This window comes from Epinephelus fuscoguttatus, linkage group LG13, assembly GCF_011397635.1.
Source record: "Epinephelus fuscoguttatus linkage group LG13, E.fuscoguttatus.final_Chr_v1".
Taxonomy (NCBI): Eukaryota; Metazoa; Chordata; class Actinopteri; order Perciformes; family Serranidae; genus Epinephelus; species Epinephelus fuscoguttatus.
Window position 1 is genome coordinate 36,259,036 of NC_064764.1, and position 23,175 is coordinate 36,282,210.

Sequence of the window (23,175 nt, forward strand, 5' to 3'; positions counted from 1 at the left end):
ACAGGTTAACGTGCATACACATAATGTTCCTACAGGTTAACATGCATACACTTAATGTCTGTACAGGTTAACATGCGTACACATAATGTTCATAAAGGTTAACATGCGTACACATAATGTTCCTACAGGTTAACATGCATACACTTAATGTCTGTACAGGTTAACATGCGTACACATAATGTTCATAAAGGTTAACATGCGTACACATAATGTTCCTACAGGTTAACATGCGTACACATAATGTTCATAAAGGTTAACATGCGTACACATAATGTTCCTACAGGTTAACATGCATACACATAATGTTCGTAAAGGTTAACATGCGTACACATAATGTTTGTACAGGTTAACATGCGTACACATAATGTTCATAAAGGTTAACATGCGTACACATAATGTTCGTACAGGTTAACATGCATACACTTAATGTCTGTACAGGTTAAGATGCGTACACATAATGTTCATAAAGGTTAACATGCGTACACATAATGTTCCTACAGGTTAACATGCATACACTTAATGTTCCTACAGGTTAACATGCGTACACATAATGTTCATAAAGGTTAACATGCATACACATAATGTTCGTACAGGTTAACATGCATACACTTAATGTCTGTACAGGTTAACATGCGTACACATAATGTTCATAAAGGTTAACATGCGTACACATGTTTGTACAGGTTAACATGCATACACTTAATGTCTGTACAGGTTAACATGCGTACACATAATGTTCATAAAGGTTAACATGCATACACATAATGTTTGTACAGGTTAACATGCGTACACATAATGTTCGTACAGGTTAACATGCGTACACATAATGTTTCGTACAGGTTAACATGCGTACACATAATGTTCGTAGAAGTTAACATGCGTACACATAATGTTCCTACAGGTTAACATGCGTACACATAATGTTTCGACAGGTTAACATGCATACACTTAATGTCTGTACAGGTTAACATGCGTACACATAATGTTCGTAGAAGTTAACATGCGTACACATAATGTTCCTACAGGTTAACATGCGTACACATAATGTTCATAAAGGTTAACATGCGTACACATAATGTTTGTAAAGGTTAACATGCGTACACATAATGTTTGTACAGGTTAACATGCGTACACATAATGTTCGTACAGGTTAACATGCGTACACATAATGTTTCGTACAGGTTAACATGCGTACACATAATGTTCGTAGAAGTTAACATGCGTACACATAATGTTCCTACAGGTTAACATGCGTACACATAATGTTTGTACAGGTTAACATGCGTACACATAATGTTCATACAGGTTAACATGCGTACACATAATGTTCCTACAGGTTAACATGCATACACTTAATGTCTGTACAGGTTAACATGCGTACACATAATGTTCATAAAGGTTAACATGCGTACACATAATGTTCGTAAAGGTTAACATGCGTACACATAATGTTTGTACAGGTTAACATGCGTACACATAATGTTCGTACAGGTTAACATGCGTACACATAATGTTTCGTACAGGTTAACATGCGTACACATAATGTTCGTAGAAGTTAACATGCGTACACATAATGTTCCTACAGGTTAACATGCGTACACATAATGTTTGTACAGGTTAACATGCGTACACATAATGTTCATACAGGTTAACATGCATACACATAATGTTCCTACAGGTTAACATGCATACACTTAATGTTTGTACAGGTTAACATGCGTACACATAATGTTCATAAAGGTTAACATGCGTACACATAATGTTCGTAAAGGTTAACATGCGTACACATAATGTTTGTACAGGTTAACATGCGTACACATAATGTTCGTACAGGTTAACATGCGTACACATAATGTTCGTAGAAGTTAACATGCGTACACATAATGTTCGTAAAGGTTAACATGCGTACACATAATGTTTGTACAGGTTAACATGCGTACACATAATGTTTCGTACAGGTTAACATGCGTACACATAATGTTCCTACAGGTTAACATGCATACACTTAATGTCTGTACAGGTTAACATGCGTACACATAATGTTCATAAAGGTTATCATGCGTACACATAATGTTCCTACAGGTTAACATGCATACACTTAATGTCTGTACAGGTTAACATGCATACACTTAATGTCTGTACAGGTTAACATGCGTACACATAATGTTCATAAAGGTTAACATGCGTACACATAATGTTCGTAAAGGTTAACATGCGTACACTTAATGTCTGTACAGGTTAACATGCGTACACATAATGTTCATAAAGGTTAACATGCGTACACATAATGTTCGTACAGGTTAACATGCGTACACATAATGTTTCGTACAGGTTAACATGCGTACACATAATGTTTGTAGAGGTTAACATGCGTACACATAATGTTCGTAAAGGTTAACGTGCATATACATAATGTTCGTACAGGTTAACATGCATACACATAATGTTCGTAAAGGTTAATATGCCTATACATAATGTTCCTACAGGTTAACATGCGTACACATAATGTTCCTACATGTTAACATGCGTACACATAATGTTCGTAAAGGTTAACATTCATACATGTAACATGTACAGGTTAACATTTGTGATATGTGACACCCAAACAGGTAATGCTAATGCATTCTTACAGGCTAATACTTGTACATTTGAACACTCATACACACAACAGTTGTGCAGTTTCAAACTTGAACACAACAGCATTGCACTTCTACACACAACGGCGTTCGCACAGTTTTACACTCGTACACACATCAGTCGTTCAGTCAAACACTTGCACAGATGTTGCTGTCACTCATTAATCTCTTTCTAATGTCTGGATAATAAATATCAAATTTTGTTCAGAACACTCAGATTTAAATAGATCTTATATTGTATTCAGATGATTTTTGACCCTGGAGTTTAATCAGTGAAGTGATGATGAGGAGTGTGAGGAAGATTTCACTGCAGTGACTCTGTGGTTTTAAAGCTGCTGAGTCAAATGTGATCATATCAGTGACTAAAGGTCAACGACAGCCTGACTGTGATCTTTGATACTGAGAGAGGCTGCAGGTTGTTTCACTTTGACTGATTCTTACATTGTGTTTTTAAAAGGGCATCATACACAAACAGGATTCACTGTTTCACTGAGCTGCCCTTTGATTTCCTCCTCCTTCACTTTAAACTCTTCACTCCTCTATTAAAATATTTATTCATTAATTATTATTGTCACACCTTAAAAATCTTACTTTTTTAATTTATCAGAAACTATTTCTAAGTTTTTATTTTCCATTTAGTAAGAAATCAGATATTTCTGCAGCAGCACAATCTCATAACGTCCAAAGTGTTCCTGCAGTATTAGAATCTGATTCTTTACTTACAGTCAGTTATTTGATGAAGTGAGCTGTGACATCGAGACGTGTTTTCATGAAATAGATTCATGGCTCCTCTGGTTTCAGTTTGACGAGCAGACAAACTTCACCACTGGACTGTAGGAGTTCTGTTAGTTTATGACGTCTGTGTGAGGAGGTGTTTCCTTCTCGTTTGTTTGAGCTTCAGTTCAGTTTTAACAGTTAGTGTGTTTCAATCAGATGATTCCTCTGTTAGTCCACGTGGATTTGTTCACTGAGTCCTGCAGGTCTGAACACAGGAAGTCCTCTCACTCTATTCTTGGCAGTGAGCAGAATAAAAATAGAGGAGGCTCATCTGGTTTGAGTCAGAGCAATTCCTGTTCCACTTCTCTACCACAGGCCCGAAAAAAGACTCGAGCAGGTTCAGGAAATGAGTCTAATCCAGGTCTCAGAGGCTCGCAGTGATCAGTGACGGCTCGTGGACAAACCACATCAAAGCTCCTGGGTTTACAAAGAAAAGTGATGAAGAGGGGGGCGAAGGTTTGAAGTGGAGGACAGGGGGAGGACGAGGGAGGACGGGGTCACTCAGAGAGATCCAGAGCTTCAAAGACTCTAGATTATGTAGTTAATGATACATCATCATCATCATCATCATCATCATCAGAGGACTGCAGGATCACCCACAGGGGAAGACCTGGTCCTGGTGCTCCACACCATCATCATCAGCTGAGGACGGTCTTCATCTCCAGACTCGTCTGTGTCGACTCCAGAGATTGTTCTTATTATGTCTCAGTGACTGCCGTGACCAGAGGTGTCGTGTTTTCAGGGTGTCCATCTGTCTGTCTCGTCCACATGAGGAGGATATCTCAAGAACACTTTGAGGGAAGTTCTTTAAATTGGCACAAACGTCCACTTGGACTCAATGATGAACTAATTAGAATTTGGTGGTAGAAGGTCAAGAGTCAAGGTCAGTGTGACCTCTTCTGTCTCATTCTTCTGAACGGGGTATCTCAAGAACACCTTGAGGGAATGTTTTTTTTTAATTGGGCACAAACGTCCACTTTAAGTTAAGGATGAACTAATGAGATTTTGGTGGTCAAAGGTCTAGGTCACTGTGACCTTGCATCTGTGTCATTCTGGTGAACTTGAAATCACACCCAAAGGCAATTTCTTTAAATTTGGCACAAACGTCCACTTGGACTTAACGATGAACTGATAAGAATTCTCTGGTCAAAGGTCACTGGGACCTCACAAAACATGCTTTTGGCCATAACTCAATAATTGATTTGCTAATTATGACAAAATTTCACACATATGTCTAATGGGATAAAATGATGAAGTTATTACATTTTATATTCACAAGGTCAAAGGTCAACTTCACTGTGACATCATAATGTTTTCTGGCCTTGACTCAACGTTATACCTGGCCTCAACCTCCGTTCTCTCCCCAAGTCGCTCTGGTGAATGGGAAACTCAGTTATGAGCTGCAAAACCTCTTTTAGCATCGTTAGCTATGTTATCACTATTACCTCTGTTAGCAGTGTCAGAATCGCCAGTGGTGCAAACATAGTTAATGATGCTAAATGGGGTTTGAACCGTAATGACCTTGGGGGAGACTGGAGGGTGGGCATCATGTTTCCACAGCAACGCCACCACGAGTTGGAACAGTGCAGAATAAGTGGCACTGTTAGCTAGCTCCTACCTGACGCAGGTGGCGCACAGTGCAGAGCACTAATGTTTGCTAACTGTTGGAGATCGGAGGGTGGGTAGAGGACGCCATTGTTCTGCATATTAACATAGTTAGCCAGCTGTCAGTAAGCTGTCAGTAAGGCCAAAACAAAAGGGAAGAAAAGACAAAATATTAAAATGTCATCACCTCTAAATGGAAAGAGCCTTAAAATGTGGCGCTGAAGCTCACTGAGGCAATGGAGCGGACTGAAAACAAAACGCCTCTTTGATTTCACCTCATTTTGTGTTTTTTGTTGTTTTTTTTTTTTTTTTAATGATTCTTCTAAAAATTAATGTTATCAAAAGCAAAGTGAACCCAAACTGACATCCCTGAATTGAATATGTTGGCACTGAGCTGTCTGTCTGGACCTTCATGTTGACTCCAGATGTGGTTCTCAGCAGGTTTCTAGTTACTCTACACATAATTTTCCTTCCATTAACATCGTATTTCTGTCTTTCTCCTCAGAGTTCTGTTCAGCAGCTCAGTCCTGAACCTGTGTGAGCTGGTAGCTCTCAGACCAGATTTGTCCCGTCTGAAGAAGGTTCTGTACTTCCACGAGAACCAGCTGGTTTATCCAGTCCGCAAAGACCAGGAGAGAGACTTCCAGTATGGATACAACCAGATCCTCTCATGGTAAACACCCCAGACACATAGGAACATCATTGATAAAACCAGGTCCCAGAACCCATAATTTATTGGTTAACAATAATAAGCCTCTGGGGACAAGGACCAACATTTCAGAAGGTCTGGTGTAGCCGAACAGATATATCTAAGACTACCTTTTCCATGCACTGCTCATCTCAGCCAAGCTCTATAAACAGATATTTTCATTTTCGTTCATTTATATAAAGCCATTTCAGTAAAATGCTAATTGGTTGTCAGACGATAGTCGATGGGTTCTGAACTTGCATTTCGCCCAGTGTGTTCTGCCTTTCCATGCGGACTCTTTACCTGCCCCTCAAACCTGATTGGTCAGTATTATGCAGGATTTATACTTCTGCGTCGAATTGATGCCATAGCTATGGTGTAGGCTCTGCGTCGACATAGAGTATATGGCAAACCCTGCGCTGTAGCCACCTCCCCAGAAATGTAACCACACATCGTGGCGACGCAGACCTCCTGTCTATTTCTGTAAGCTGAAACCAATTCCCTCAGTGGAAACAAAGCTTTTATTTACTTGAATTTCACAGATCAGAAACAATAAATTGTAAAGACAATAAAAAAAATAGTATTTTAAGTCTTGTGTGTGATTTATCCTGGCTTTATATGAGCAGAGGAAATCTCCACTTGTTGCTAGGCTAATTTATACAATATAAGATGCCATAGGCTTGTGCTAATAACGTTAAAACGTTATTTTTCTTTGGAAGATATGTTCAGTATAAGACGGTTGTTTTGTCAGTGAACCTTGTGAGCTGTAATGGAGCCGAATTTTGTAACATTACCTTCTGTTGTCCCTGGCGTCATATGAGTAGAGGAAAAGTCCGCTAGCTGCTAGGCTAATTTATACAATGTAAAATGCCATAGACCTGTGCTAATAACATTAGCACGTTGTATTCGTGGGGAAAATGTGTCCAGATAAAGACAAGTGTTTGTCTGTGAATGCTGTGAGTTATAGTGAAGCTGATTTGTGTACTTGTTTGAAATTGTCTCTATTAAGCCATGTTTAATGTGTGTTTAATCTGCGTTTAATCAGTGTGTTGAATCAAATAAAGTTTACAGCACTTTACAGAAACCCCACCATCAGCTAGTCTTTTAGAGGTATAACCTCAGAGTGACACAAATACACCACTGCACAAGTATAAATAATCACAAGGTAGGGTCTGCATAGAGCTGATACACAAGTATAAATCCCACCTTACTCAGCCTATAGACAGAAACCAGAACACTTCCAACACCAAAATCTTGTCCCGCCGCCTACAGATTTTTCATTCATATGCAGATAATTTTTTTATAGAGATAAGCTCCTGACAACCACCAGAGTCTATAGAGTTAAAGTTTGGTGTGTATTCATCATAAGTGCTTTAATAATACATAAGTGCCTCATCAATCTTTAAATAACCAGCTATAAAATGTCTCTAAACCTGAGCACTGTTTGTTTGTTCTTCTCAGCTGTAACATTTTGTCCTAACAAGCTTGTCAGGCTGCACGTGATTGGTTAACGAGCTGCTCTGACATGATTGGTTAATTAGGCAGCGTGACATGAGGCTGTGTGTAATTGAAGTGGGTCTAGTTGTCATTAATCAGCCATCTCACAGTAACAAGCAGAAGAGTGATGGTTGTTGATCTGCAGGGCAGCATGTCAATAAGTCAGAGTCGTCTAATGTCGTTACTGCAGCATTAAATAACAGCTGATCATTAAGAGACTCTGATTGGATCGAAGCCACATGACTTCACTCATTTCAATTAGAATAAAACATACATCAGCCTCCTCTGCAGCTCAGTGCGTCACCGTTGTATATATCAAAATAACATTAAATAAAACCTGCAGTCTGAAGGATACAGTTCAGCTTATTAGAGCTGTAACAGAATCATACAGGCTGATACATCAGCTGATATCAGCTTCTCACATATATTAATCAGCTGATCCATGAATATTAAAAATATCTCACAAGGTTGGAGCTCATTTAGTTAGTTAGTTTGTCCACCAGAGAATTTTTACATTTTTGTGAAACGTTACGCTCAGTTTGTGTCTGGGTCATACTTCTTAAATAAAACAGATTTTAGAGATCAAGAATGTTGACAGAAATGATAAAGTCATTATTAAAATTGTTTCATATAACTTTTTGGCAATCTACTAATCATTGCAACTCTACTACAAATCGGTCTTTTTAATAAATCAACTTGAACATTTGGCTAACTGTATTGTACCATTAGCCAACTTGTTTTACTGTTAGCTAGCTTGTTGGACCATCAGTTAACTTTTTGTACTGTTAACTAACTTGTAACATTACTGTCAGTTAACTTGTTGTTACCTCAGGTAACCTGTTGTACCATTAGCTAACTTGCTGTACTGTAAGTTAAGTTGTTGTGACAATTGTTAACTTATTGCATTATTAGTTAACTTGTTGTTACATTAGCTAACATTCTATACTGTCAGTTAACTTGTTGTAACTTTAGCTAACCTGTACCATAAGTGAACTTGTTGCACTGTTAGCTAACTTGTCACACCTGTAGCTAAGTTTTTGTACTGTTAGTTTACTTATTGTACTGTTAGTTAACTTGTTGTACCATTAGCTTACTTGTCACATAAGTTAACTTGTCATACTGTTGGCAAACTTGTTGTGACATTAGCGTTAGCCAACTTTTAACATTAGTTGACTTGTTGTTACATTAGTTGACTTGTTGTACCGTTAACCAATTTCTGTACTGGTGGCAAACTTGTCATACAGTTAGCTAACTTGTTGTAACATGAACGTTAGCCAACTTTTAACATTAGTTGACTTGTTGTTACGTTTGTTGACTTGTACCATTAACTAATTTCTGTACATGGTGGCAAACATGTCATACAGTTAGCTAACTTGTTGTAACATTAGCCAACTTCTCCTACAGTTAGTGACATACCGGTAGATAACTTGTTGTGACGTTGGTTAACTTGTAACATTAGTTAAATGGCGTAACATGAGATAACTTGTTACATAAGTTTGACTTTTTGTCCTGTTAGCTAACTTGTTGTTGCAATAGTTAACTTGTAACATTAGTGGATTCATTGGTATTTTATTTGACTTTTGTACTTATAACTAACTTCTGTACCATTAGCTAACTTAACCCACCTTTAGCTAACTTGTTGCACCTTTAGTTAATTTGATGTATGGGTAGCAAACTTGTTGAAACATCATTACAGTTGTAGCATTAGTTAACTTGTCGTAATGTTAGCAAACTTGTTGTAACATTGGTTAACTAGTCGTAATTTTAGCAAACTTGTTGTAACATTGGTTAATTTGTTGTAACTTTAGTTCATGTTTTGTACTGTTAATGAACTTGTTGTATTGTTAGTTAACTTATTGCACTGTTACCTAATTCACAGGGTCCGAAATTAACACCTGCCAAGTTATGGCACTAATTATTTAGAAATTAAAAAAACTGCAAACACAATCAAACTATTCATACCAGGCTTTTAATTACAAATGTATATGTTACACTTGAAGGCATTTATTTTGGCCTGTAAAAAATATCCTTGGCTGGTGAGTCAAAAAGTTAATTTAGGACACTGCTGATGTCTTTTTTACTGTTAGCTGATCAGATGTTTTATCTCCTGTGTGGACAGCCTGGTGTCGGACGTGGTGGTGTTTAACTCCGTCTTCAACATGGACTCCTTCCTGTCCTCCATCTCTTCCTTCATGAAGAAGATCCCAGACCACAGACCCAAAGACCTGGACCTGCTCATCCGGCCCAAGTGTGTGGTTCTGCACTACCCGGTCCAGTTCCCTGATGTCTGCAGGTCAGTGTCATCGCATCATGTCCGTCTGTCTGTAAACCTTGACACTTTGACATAATCAAACCAAGGTGAACGCACTGTAACACTGTAACAGATATTATTAAATGTTTCACTGATGCTGACACAGTGTCAGTCAGTGACAAGCTAACACAAAACAAAATCAAATAAAATATGCAAACTACACTCATCATTCTTATGCGTCTGCTAGTCGCTGATTTTGGTGCAGAGACTCTGCTGATGTTAGCCATCTTGATGCTTACTGACTTCCACCTGTCAATCACTGTCGTTAAACAGATGTTTAAGATATTGATCCGTTCTGGCTCTAAATCTAAAGATTGTGGATTATTACTAGTGTCTGTGTGCTTCAGATCAGCATGTCTGAGATCAGCTCACACAGTCTGTTCTCTGTTACAGTTTAAATGAACAGCAGCTGTTTGCACACATCAAAGTGACAAAGTCAGTCTAACAGGGTTCACTGGTTATGCTGGGAGCCCACCATCACAGTGCTGGTGGGGTTTTGTTGTACTATTCAGTTCAGTAAAAAATGAGTTTTTCTCTCAGAGGAGATGAAAGCAGTTACATGATGGTGGTGTGTTATATTTAAACTTTATTGTCTTTACAGCTGACAGTCTGTGTTACATGAAGTCTGAGAGCTTGACATGTTCCAGTTTTCAGTTTAAAATCAGTTAAATTAATAATAAATTTTATTTTTGATTTATTTATGATATTCAGAGCTTAAACACACAATGTTTAACACGGTGCTTTAACTTTATGTCTTACATTAAACATATTGGAGTTTTAACATGTAGATTTAGCATGTTTCCGCCCAGAAAGCTAACATTAGCATGCTGGTGTTTCAATATGTTGCCTTTCTCGCCTGCTTATTAGCATGTTAATGTACTGGCAGTTTATTAAAAACATTTACTCTAAAATTTAAGCATAATACCTTTTTGATAATAAGCTAACATTAGCATATTAACGGTGTATGTGATGTTTACCTTTTGTAACATTTGGTGTGCTAGCTTGTTACTATGTTCACTATCTTAGCTTAGTGTGTTAGCATAGTGACAGTGTATGTGATGTATACTTTAATCGTTTGAATACTTGTGTTAGTTTGTTAACCATGTTCGCCATCATTGGTGTTAGCATACTAACATTAGCATGTTAATGTACTGGCAGTTAATTAAAACTTAGCATAGTAATGGTGTATGTGATGTTTACCATATTTTTTTTAATATTTGTTGTGTTAGCTTTTTACCATGTTTACCATTTAAGCTTAACATGTTAGCCTCCTAACATTAGCATGTTAATCTACTGGCAGTTAATAACATTTACTGTAAGATTTAGCACAACACCTATTCAAAATGCCAGTAAGTTAACATTAACAAGGTAATAGTGGATGTGATGTTTAGTCTAAAGGCCTTATTTGGAATATTTAACGGGAATATGCTGTTTTCATGACCCGCATCACATTCAGTATATTGTGATATTCAAAATAATAGTTAAATATTAGTGCACCTGTTACTGCAGCTCTAAACAAGATAGATGAAAAAAGAAGAGTTTTCAGATTTCAGTTTAAAGAGATTTTATTCCGTGTATTTGCTGTTAATGTTAGGAACATGTCTGTATATAATGTTTAATCTCTGTGTATTAGTACTTCCCCCCTCTCTGTATATGTACAGTATATATATATGGTGTGTTGTGTGGTAGTATCGGTGGCAGTGAGCTGCAGGATGACTCGGCCTCTCCCCTCCAGTGTTTCTCAGCTCATTTTCACATGCTAATGTGTTTGATCCAAAGCAAACTCACAGAGTGTAAGTAAGTGATGATATGCATGGCCGACAATCCCTCCACACGCCCGCGGTCCTTCTACTAAACACTGCTCCGTCCGGCTCTTTGAAAATATAAAACGCTCACAGAAACAAACGCGGGGGAGGAGGAGGTGGGGGAGAAGGAGGTGGGGGAGGAGGTATTAATGCGTTCACATGGAGGAGGATTCATGCTGAAGAAACCGCACCGGCCCAGAGGGAAACACCAAACCTAAACAAGTGTCTTCTTCTTTCAGTTCCCTTTTGAACGCAGCAGTTACAGTTAATAATCTGTCAAATATAAACTGGTTATTCCTGCTTAGTTTTGATACAAAACTGAAACTAGTGATTACTGTCAGTATGGATTAATGTACTGGTTAAATTCTGCATCAGAACCAGTCTGAAGAAAAGGACAAATACTGAGTCCAGCCTGCGAACTGCAGCTGATTAACCTTATTTCTAGAAAATGTCAGTAAATAAAACTAAAATATTGTCATAACTAAAGTGACATCTTCAAATCTTATTTTGTTTGACCAACAGTCCAACACTCAAAGATATAAAATGTATTGTGATATAAAACTACAACTCTGAGACATCAGATACCCTGACACCAGTATGGAAGCAAATAAGAGACATAAATATTTGAATTTTAACAGCCACTGAACATTTGATATTGAAATTTAAACACCACTGAAATTATAACATTGAAATATTGAATAATGTCAATTGATTTTTTTAGTTATAAATTCACTCCTTTGTTACCTAAATATTATTTTTAAGCAAAGTTTCACCTATATACATTAATTTAGATTCACCTTCATTCATTTCTTATACTTCAGCTGCTTTCAACATGTCAACCAAAAACTTTAATCTGACATTTAAAAAAATACAGATACAAAAATGATCATTGTAACATTTTATATTTGAAGGCTTTTCCAGTGTTTGCAGCTGTGATTTTCAGACTCCAGTTTTCCTCAGATAACCTCGTCCTCTCCAGTTATTCTCGTAATTTCAGTCTTGATGTTTTAAAATGCTCCTTAGAGTCAAATCCAAGTTTGCTCTGCAGATCAGTTCGTCCTGTGTCGTCACACTGAGGCAGATTCATGAAGACGCTGGTCTAAAAGAAGAAAACAAAAGAAAAGCGGGTCCTTTGTGGAGGGAGTCTGGTGTGTGTGTGAATGCACTGAGGGCTCTTTGGCCTCGTCTTTGGCCTCTTTGTGGTCGGTGTGTTTGTGGTTTCCATCTATCAATCGGCCTTTGAGTGGTGGACTTTTGTAATTTAATAGTGATTGACCTGAGCCAGCAGAGACCTGCGGCGGGACACAAAGACATCACATCCATCACGGCCGACTCTGCGAGTCGAACCAGATCAATGTGGACACCACGTGATCAGCAGGTGTCTGATTGTTTTCTCCTTCTGTGCTGCGAGCGGCCTGGTGTCGCTCTTTGTGCAGCTGTCGAGGTTCTGCTGGTCGTCAGGTGCCGCAGAGTCAATCTGATTCATCCTGGTCGGAGGTTTGTTTCTGCAGTCGCCCTGAAACTGATCTGATTCAGACCACTTTGATAATGATGGATGGATCTCTTTATGGGTCCTGGGTACTGAGAGCTGGTCTGGGACCTGAGGGTGTCCTGGTCCAGGTACAGACCTCTTTTATTTCAGCAAGTCGTGTCTCTATAGACAAGTTATAATTGGGACTAGTTTTCTCGTGTCTCTTTCGGATCCGTTCTTCTAATCATGGGTCTGTGTAGGACCAGGTCCTGGCTCCCTTTTGGTCTCATTTTCCTCAGGTTTCTGTCAGATCAGGTCTGACTGTCCTCACGTCTGTTTCAGGTCCAACATTTTTTTGTTTTTACAGCCTTAGAGGTCTCGTTCCATGTGGTTCCTGGTGACTTAGAGCTGGATCTAAGGTATATTCGGTCTCAGTGGGTCCAGTTAGCAGCAGGTCTCTGATCTGTACATAAAGAATGACTCATTGTTGGAATAAGTTTCTTTGGGTCAGATTTTATGGTCCTCATTAATTCAGATCAGGTCTGCAGGGTTTTTACTGGCTCTAAATAAGGCAGAGGTGGCACCATCCACCAGAGAGAGACAAAACAACACTTTTTTGCTAGTGACCCACTGTTAGCTTTAGCATGTTTATTGCATAAATTAGCTTAGCGGCTAGTGGGCTTATTTTCCTCTACTCACAGCTTAACAAATTACCTGTGGCGTTATTATTTTTCTTACTCACTGTTGAAATCTTGTGTGCATTAAGAGCCCTTCGAAGCCTTTAATCACAATCTTCAACAACCATGTTGGATTTTAAATGCCGCTGAAGTATGAGACACTTTGTGCCGTGTGGTATGAACGTGAACATGACGGCAACTCAGTCAAAAGTTAACCACTAAAACAAAAACACAGCCTCTGAAATGTGGGGCACATTGAACCTTGCAGATTATCTGACAGAAATTATAGCAATTCACTTGAAAGTTAATAAAACAAAATCTAAATTATAATTAAATTTCAGCTGAAATGAGAGGCATGTTGCTGCATGCAGTATGAATGTAAACCTGCACATTATCTGACAACAACTCACCTAAAGTTAACAAACAATAAAACATCTCAAAAAGATCAATTGCTGCTGAATTCATTTTCTAGATCAAAGTACTGCCAAACTGCACTGGTTTTGTGAGAGGACATTGCTCCAATTTCCGACGTAATGTTTTAAAACTCCAGTCTACCCGAGCATTACCGCGGGGAGGGGGACTGCTGTCTGACGGCTCTGTAGCACACACTAGTGGCGGGCCGCTGCATGACAGTTAAGTTGCCTTGTGCATGAATAAAACACTAATAGATTTAATTGACTAATATTTCTGGTGCCGATTAGCGAGGGGGCAGACATTTGATCGTTTATACGTCTAATCTCGCGCATCCCTAAACGTTACGTCGTGTTTTATCTCATAACAGCATTGTTTACATACGGCATGTTCTCTGTCTGTTGACCCCTTTTTTTCCAAAATCCAAAATATTTCCACTCTGCTGATTTATTCCTGAGTAAATTACGTTATCCTCATGGTCTTACTCTCAGCTGTTTGCAGTCTGCCTGACGCTGTCGGACAGTGACACGGACTTTCAGAATAAAGTGAAACCTAAAGATGATCATATGGATTGATGTTTTCACTTTGCATCGATGATACTGGATCGTTGATCACTGAATTGATCCAGATGATGGATCGTTACACCCCTAATGTGAACATGTTTATTGCTGCAGTTCAACATGGCGGTCTGTGGGGACTGACTCGCTCTTGGAGCTGGCCTCTAGTGGGCATTAGAGGAACTGCAGTTTTATTGATTTTAAACTACATGTCACTTGTAAGCTGTGGTGGCTCTGTAGTGTCAGACAGAACAGCCAGTAACGAAGGAACTCTTAAATTTAGTGAACGTAACGTCCCTGGATAAAATAATGTTATCGGGTTTCTGTGGGAACGTGTAGTTTGGCAGAATCATAGTTTGTTGTTTTGGGTCTATTCATAGAATAATATGGTCTATAATGCATAATATATGAACATGTGACCCAGTAAATAAAACCATAGATTACCAGTTTACCCTGATATATGTGTGTGATTAAAGTGCAATAATAATTAATATTTCATTGTAAATGTATTTATACTCTGTGTGAGTGTGATGTGTAACAGAACGTGATCAGCCTCTGTGGATTTTATGTTTCTGATTTGTTAACTATCCAAGTGAAAATGTAGGTATGGTGACATCACTGGTCTGTGGTGTTCTACAGAGCAATGCAGAGGTATTGATCAGTGATCAGCTGATTGATTGAGACTGATAGAAGAGGAAGAGTCACCTTTATAATCCTGATGTTTGTTTGAGTGTGTGTCTCTGGACTCGTTACAGTTTCCCTCCTGAAAACACTTCATCATGATGTCACAGCTGAACAGCAGCCAGAGACTGTGTGTGTGTGTGTGTGTGTGTGTGTGTGTGTGTGTGTGGGGCATTAAGGACAAATCACAGGCTCTGGTTTGATCCTGAATTCGCTCCTCTTCATCACAGTTACTTCAAACACACATATGGAGCCAATTGTGGTCGATTCTGGCACAGCAGCCACCGACAAACACCCCCCACAACCCCACCGCCCCTCCACCCTCCACCTACAGTACGTTGAGCTCCACCTCCAGTACAGTACAGTGGTGCAGTGAAGGTGGAGTCAGACAGGAGGAAGGTGGCCGCCAGCTGTTTGTATCCCTTCAGATAAAACCTGTGATTAGGGGAACTTATTGTCTCATGACTTTACATCATCATCATCATCATCATCATCAGGTAGATACAGGAGGTCTCAGTTAACAATGTTACTGATACTATTCTTTCTCTAGTCGACTAATAGCCCCAAATGATGACTGTTGGTGGACTAGGAAAATTCTCAGTCAGACAGTCAGTGTGACCGCTTCCTGCTATCACACTGGAACTTTCATCCATAATAATTTCTACAGTAGTGTCCTCAGGAATCAGGTGGATACTGTTCATTTTTTAATGCTTTAAAAACCTAATATTATATACTTGGTGATTTTTTTTTTATATCATTTACATGTGTCTAAGTGGTTAGTGACACATTTTTCTGTGCTGTAACAAACTCATAAAACATTTCTTATTGTTGTACCCTGTAGATCATCTGTTGTCAGTTTATTAGAATAATGGAATGTTCTCAGAGAGCAGCAGGTTGAGAGCAAATAAACGTTTGCTCCTAATGATCTTGGTAACTGCTGATTGGTCAGATCAGATGAACCCCGCCCATCATGACCAGCAGGTTACAGTGGGTGTGATGATGAAGATGATGATGAGGGGATTGTGGGACTTTGTGTCCCATCTGAACCTGCAGATGAATCCAGCAGGTTTTTACAGATTTACAACAGATGCTTCTTCTTCTGTGGTCTGAAAATAATCCCACCGTCCTGATGTCACAGTTTCCCTCCATATGAGCGTTACATCATCTCGTGTTCACAAAACAACAGCAGGAAGACAGTTTGACTGTCCTCAGGTCACGTGACCATCGGTGGACACACAGTGGACTCTGGCAGCGTTTGGTTTGACTCTAATGTGGATGTTAATGTGCTGTAATGACCTGCTGGGACACCGTTCATCTCCCCATCCCCCGCCATCAGTGTGAGGCGGCTGATCGCAGGTCAGCTCCAGGCCTCAGGGCTCAGAGCCGCATCACTCTGAGCTCTCTACTGGAACTACTTTTCCTCTATGACATTAAAAAAACATCAAAACGTTCCCACGGTCCTGGAAAACCTGCAAGAGTCATGAACTTTAGTTGTTGCAGTAATTCTCCTCGGATGATCTTTACGTAATGGAACGTTACCACATTTTTTAATCTGAAGCTGTCGACATAACGTAGCTCTGATATGTATTGCTGTGTGACAATGTTTGTTTTGTGTTTTTTGTGCCTGTTCAAGGCAGAAAAGTCACGCCATTACGCTGCCTCGCCGTTCTTTATTAATGGTAAGATCTCAGAGTGTGGGACAGAGTTGTCTCACCTTGTAGCCGGCAGCGGAGGTCGTAACACTGCCGAAATGATATCTGCATAAAGGGACAGTCGGCAGGACGGATCATGGACAGTAAAGGAGTGACATTTTGACAACATGTTATGTGTGCGATCCATTGCAGGAGATAAAGTAGCTGAAAAAGTACTAGAAAAAGTAGCTGTTAGCAGTTAGCGGCTAACTCAGAGAATGTCCATAAAGGGACAGTCAGCAGGACGATGTATAGACAGGACAGGTGTGACATTTTGATGATGTGTTATGAGTTTGACCAACCATTAAAAAGCAGCTGTTAGCAGTTAGCAGCTAACTCAAAGAATAGTGAAAACATTGAGGTCCAGGAGCTCCTTACCCTCCAAGCAGACAATGAAATCAGCCACCATACAACAGAGGCGGCACATGGTTGTCGTTGACATGTGATGCCATTGTTATTGTTTATAACACATGTTATATGTCACACTAGAGACCGTCCACCATGCCTCTTTTGATTCATGGACTTTTGGAGCCCTGCCCACAGACCCTGCCTGACTCAGTTCTGTTGGCCCGACCTGATAGCAAGCAGCGCCATTAATTGGTTGATTGTCACAGTCAGCCGTCAGTCACAATGTCACGCCCCCTTTTGTAGCATCAAATAACTCTGATAAACATCAGTGTGATAAAAACTTCTGAACTGACAGAAACTTCTTTGACGTGAATTTTGAGTTTAACACGGAGGGGGCGGGTTTATGACCCATACTGTAGCCAGCCACCAGGGGGCGATCCAGATGTTTTAGCTTCACTTTTGGGGAGCTGTCATGGTGTCTGTCAGTGGTGGTGAGGGGTTCAGGAGCCTGTTGGACAGTTGTCTTCATGTGTTCACTTTGTAAAAATGTTTCTGTTGTTTGTTTGTTTATCAGGCTGCTGCCCAAACACAAACTCCTCCGTAGGCCAGCAGAGCCATCTCATGGTGATGACATCATCATACCGCAGAATGACCAGCAGCAGACTCAAAGGTGACAACAATCTTTACTGTAAATACTGTGTACAAATACTACTATAAATACAACAAACTTTATGTATGTTTCAGTATTAATGTCATAAAACTAAAATATCTGTTATTAATCTTTTTCTCCTCATTATGGGATGTTAAATTACTGTCTGCAGCATGTTAAAATAATTAATGTTGTAATAACACCTGACAGGAGTGAAGATCAGCAGCAGGAGGATCCACATGAGTCCAGATCTGATCCCAGAACAGATCAGAGACCAGGTAGTGAAGACCAGGTGAAACCTCTGCACATTGTCTGGCCTCACAGGTGGTGAGTTACAGTCAGTCTGAAGACTCTAAAATACTCTCATTTATTTACCTTAAAAATTAATCTGAAAATAAAGTCACTATTCAGCAGAAAATATGAACAGTGTCAATTATCAGGTCATGATATTATCAAAGTTTTAATTTACAGTAAAAAAAAGTCACAATATAAAAGTAAAAGTTGTAAGTTATAAACCGTGATATGAAATAATTTTGTAGTTTACAAGAAAATATCATCATTATTTACTAAATTAAATTTGTATACTAAAACAGTAATTATATTCTGAACAAGTTATTTTATAAAAAAAAAAAAGGTATTATAAAAGTAAAGCTGGATGTGTGAGCTTGCACCATTAATCTCAGAGTGAAACAGTATAAATGTCACTTCCTGTCACCTCCGTCAGTTTGATAAATCTGACCTCAGCTCTGAAAATGAGATTACTGGATGCCAGCGGTGTGTTTGTGTTGTTCTTCTTCTGTGGTATCAGTAACTGAAGCAGCCGTCCTGTAATCTGCTCTGAACTGAGAAAAACACAGATGGATTATTGCTTTTATTCTGTCAGAAATGAGGATGTTCTGTTAATCTGTGATTGAAGCTCCTCGTCTGGTTTGTGTTTTAATCTGTGTGTGGCCTGGATCCTCAGATTACAGCTCGTCTTATTGCTGCTGGAGGGGGGAGGAGGGGGTGAGGAGGGGGGAGGTGAACAGCTGTTTCAGGTGAAGATGCTGCAGCACCGGAGCCTGCAGGGTGGGAGGGGGGACGGGGGATCAGAGGACTGATGTCCTGTTGCTCTGAGCCACAAAACATCAACAACAAACACAACTCTGTTATTTCAGTTATTTTTACATGGAACTCTGACGTTAATCTTTTTATTAACTGAATATCACATTTCATCACATACTGCATAGACTCTTTACAGCGAAGTATATTTTATTCAGTGTATATTAAATAAATATAATGTTTGTTATGTCAGTATTTTCACAGTAAAGTGCAGTATTTTAACAGTAAAATGTTCATCATCATGCGTTATTATTACGCGTTACAGTAATAATACTGCTTTTCCCAGTAACAAGGGGTGTAGCGAGTTATTCAAATTTGAGTAATAATATTACAGTTACTTACCCCCCAGAAAGCTCGCTACTGCGTTACAATGGGAAAGAAGCACTGCAACACTTTACAAGGTACTACCTCTTCTCAAGTCACTTTAGCACTGTAGCACTTTAGATATGTACTACTTCTTCTTATCTCAATTTGCATAACTTCCAACAATAACCTGTGTTCTGGTCTTTGCATTGCTGCACTTCCATTCCATTTACTCACATCTGACAACTAACCCAACAATCTGACAACAATCTCTATAAGCAGAGCACTGCAGCACTTTCCATGAGCGCTGTAGCACTTTATATCCATGGTTTCGTTGTGTTTCTCAATCCATTTTAGCACAACTCCAACAAGAAACCCTGCTCTGGTCTTTGCATTGCTGCACCTTCATCTCAATTGCTCATCCCTGACAGTTCATCTTGTTTTTAAGTGCACCGCATATAATGGTTTTTGTTATGTATAACTGTCTGTTTTATCTGTCTTGGTAGTATTGTATTGATTGTCCCTTTGTTAGTGTCTTGATAGTAGTATTCTTACTTTAAATTGTATCTTACCTATGTCCCTGTTTTCTGTTCTGTTCTGTTTTGTTTTTTATTATGTATTATGACCCTTGTATGTTTTAATGGCTCTTAACACCATGCCGGAGGACTACGGTTGGAAACTAGCCTTTGGCTAACACTGGCACATCTACAGTAATGTATGTTTAATGTGCGCTGTCCTCTTTAAATAAATAAATAAATAAATTAAAAAAAACAGCTGATATTCCAATACTATTGTGAGCAGTGAGCACCACTACCTGTCTTATTTCAACGGCGTCTAGGGGGTTGGGCGCTTGTTGAGTGTGACATCCTACGCAGCTGCAATAATCAGTGTCGTGCACCAAGGTGGTTCATGTTCAATAATAAACTACATTCACAGAGATAAAATAAAAGCGTGATACCGTCCGTCATCGTAGAGAGCACCGTCTATTTATTTTTCACCTGCGCACATGTGCATAAATCTCAGTCAGTTTCAGTGGTCAGTTTACCTACTTTGGCCTATAACTTGACTTATGCTGCCATGTAGTGGCTGTGTGGCGACGTTTCCACTATAATGATTAAAGCAAACTGAAACGTGACTTTGTCAACAGCGCTACACTTCCAAAATCGGGTGGAATACCGGTGCGTTTTTTAATATAACAACCACTTAATACACTGCTGCAGTAAAATGTATATATGTGTATATATAAACCGTTTTCAGATTTCATTCATTTCATGCAGATCAGCCATGTTGTGAAATTGAAAATAGAAAATAGGAACACTGGAAAATAAATGACCGAGATTCACACAGGGGTGTACTGGGAAAGTAATATATTACATAAGTTACTAGTTATTTTAAGATGGGAGTAATAAGTAAAGTAATGATATTACTTTTAAAAAGGGTAATTAGTAATAAATAATAGATTACATTTTTTGAGTAACGAGCCCAACACTGTTCATCATACAGATATTTTCACAGTAAAGTACACTATTTTCAAAGTAAAGCTTAGTATTTTCATAGTCAAGTGTTCATCTAACAGATATTTTCACAGTAAAGTACAGTATTTTAACAGTAAAGTTTCATCATTTTCACAGTAAAGTGCAGTATTTTAACAGTAAAGTGTTCATCATACAGATATTTTCACAGTAAAGCGTGGTATTTTCACAGTAAAATGCAGTATTTTAACAGTAAAGTGTTCATCATACAGATATTTTCACAGTAAAGCGTGGTATTTTCACAGTAAAATGCAGTATTTTAACAGTAAAGTGTTCATCATACAGATATTTTCACAGTAAAGTGTGGTATTTTCACAGTAAAGTGTTTATTGTACAGATATTTCCACAGTAAAGCGTGGTATTTTCACAGTTGAGTGTGATATTTTCACAGTGAAGTGTAGTATTTTCACAGTAAAGCGCCCCTCTGTGTGTTAATGAGACTCCAGTTTGTAGGTTTCAGAGTCACATTGTGAGTCTCAGTAAATAATATTTGAATTTTAAAAAGCTCGTCTTGGGTTTAACATGAAGCAGAATATTTAATGACTCATCTGTAAATGAGACCATCACTGTTTCTTTCTTTAATTAATGAGCTCTCTGCTGAGCATGCTCAGTCCTCCACACTTCACCTGCTTTCACTCCTCACCCCACTTTATGTGGATGCACCTCTGAGATCAGGTGATGATGGTGATGGAGGTAAAGGAGCACAGAGTGGGAGGCTTGATGGTGTTTTTAAGAATAAAATGTGAACAAATAAAATAAAATAAACACACATACAAAATGTTTTTTACCCCGGATGAGCTGTGACATTAATCAATTTATTGTTATTACGACAAAGAAAAAATAAATATCCTGAAATCAGAACAAAACATGTGAAGACATCTCCTCTGACTCTGAGAAACAAACATTATTAACATTATTTTACTACAAGGTCAGTCAGTAAAGAAAATAATTTTCATATTAACAGACAGTGAAACAAATTGTCAGTTGCAGCCGAAAAATTTTGATACAAACTTAAATTTTCAGGATTCAAAGTGAAGATAAAATAATTTTCAGTTTATTAGGAACAGCTCCAGTCCAACACTCTGTGGTGAATCCTCCTTTATTAAGTTCTAATCTTCACTAAAGCGAAGAGTTTCAGTTTACAGAGAAATAAAAGACAGAAAAACTGAAAATGATGTTTTCAAAAAAGGTTAAAAAAGTCTGAATTAACGGGATAGTCGATTATCAGGATAGTTTCAGATTAATTTCTAATCAATGAATCGACTAATCGTCTTTATTGTTTTTAATGTATTTCTCATATTCGTGAGTGTTTCCTGTTTCTGAATGAGATACTGACACATTAATTATCACTCTTTTCTCCTGTCAGAGGGGTGAGGAGGGTGAGGAGCCGAGGGGAGGTGATGGGAGCTGTGGTGTTATCTCCTAGTCTTTGTCCTCTCCTGTATCAGAGGGAATAGAGGGGTCGCTCCTCACAGAAGGAGTTAAAAAGGTTTTGTGGAAATGAGGGAATTATCTTTGAGTCCGGAGGGAGGCAAGAAGCTGAGAGCTGCAAATGAGAAGAAATAATCTGTTCAGTAATACTTCACCTCAGGAAATCCACCGAGGAGGAGCTGCTGCTGCTGCTGCTGCTGCTGCAAACGACTGTTTGACCTTCACAGCGTCTCTGCTCACATTATGACATTATATATGTTGTACTGTAATAACAACACTAATGTGGAGACAGCATGGGCTGTATTGTTGGATCAGACCACCAACTAGGCGCCTTGTAAACCCAAAGACAAGACAACAAACAGGCAGGGAACATCTGAAGAAAAACGTGAAGAAGAAATGAAAAGAGGAGAAAATAAAACACCAACTTAGATTTCTAATAAAGACAAACATAGTCACCTGTAACTCGTTCTCCTGATTTGTCATCATGTCACACATGAATCATGTTTCATCCACATATTCAGTCCAGTTATTCCACCTTTTTGTTTAACGTCAACAGAACTCAACGCTTCCTGTAGATTCTTCACATTAAAAGCTTGCCAATAATAACAAGGCTGGAATACTTTTAATGTGAAAAATGTGCAGGAAGAATTTAGTTTCATTGATGGTGGTTCAACATCACCTGGAAAATATGGAAATGTTAAAGGACTTAAATCAGGTGTATAAATGTAAATGTGACAAATTTGTTAGCAAAAACAAAATTCCTTCAATTTTTTTAAAAATTCATTTATTTTATTAGATTGCATTAGATGTGTTACTGAGAGCTCTTAAGCATCACCTGGAACTTAAAGAGCCCACATTTTACCAGATTTGTTCTTACTAAAATTTACCAAGTATTTATTTAAAGTTTTACAAAATTCACCCCAATTTTGGTTTAAACCAAATTTGTTCTTTCTAAATTTACCAAGTAATTAATTACAGTTTAAAAATTTTACCCAAAATTTGGT

At 38.6% G+C, this 23,175-nt stretch overlaps 1 protein-coding gene across 1 annotated transcript in view; it reads left to right on the top strand.

Annotated features, from left to right (window-relative positions):
* The window catches only part of gtdc1 (glycosyltransferase-like domain containing 1), a 49,072-nt gene that overhangs the window by 15,683 nt on the left and 10,214 nt on the right, over positions 1-23,175 (top strand). Inside the window, exons 3-6 of the mRNA XM_049594363.1 lie at positions 5,524-5,691; positions 9,323-9,496; positions 17,730-17,825; positions 18,015-18,131. Of these exons, the coding sequence (XP_049450320.1) occupies positions 5,524-5,691; positions 9,323-9,496; positions 17,730-17,825; positions 18,015-18,131 (555 nt within the window). The remainder of the gene's footprint in view (positions 1-5,523; positions 5,692-9,322; positions 9,497-17,729; positions 17,826-18,014; positions 18,132-23,175) is intronic.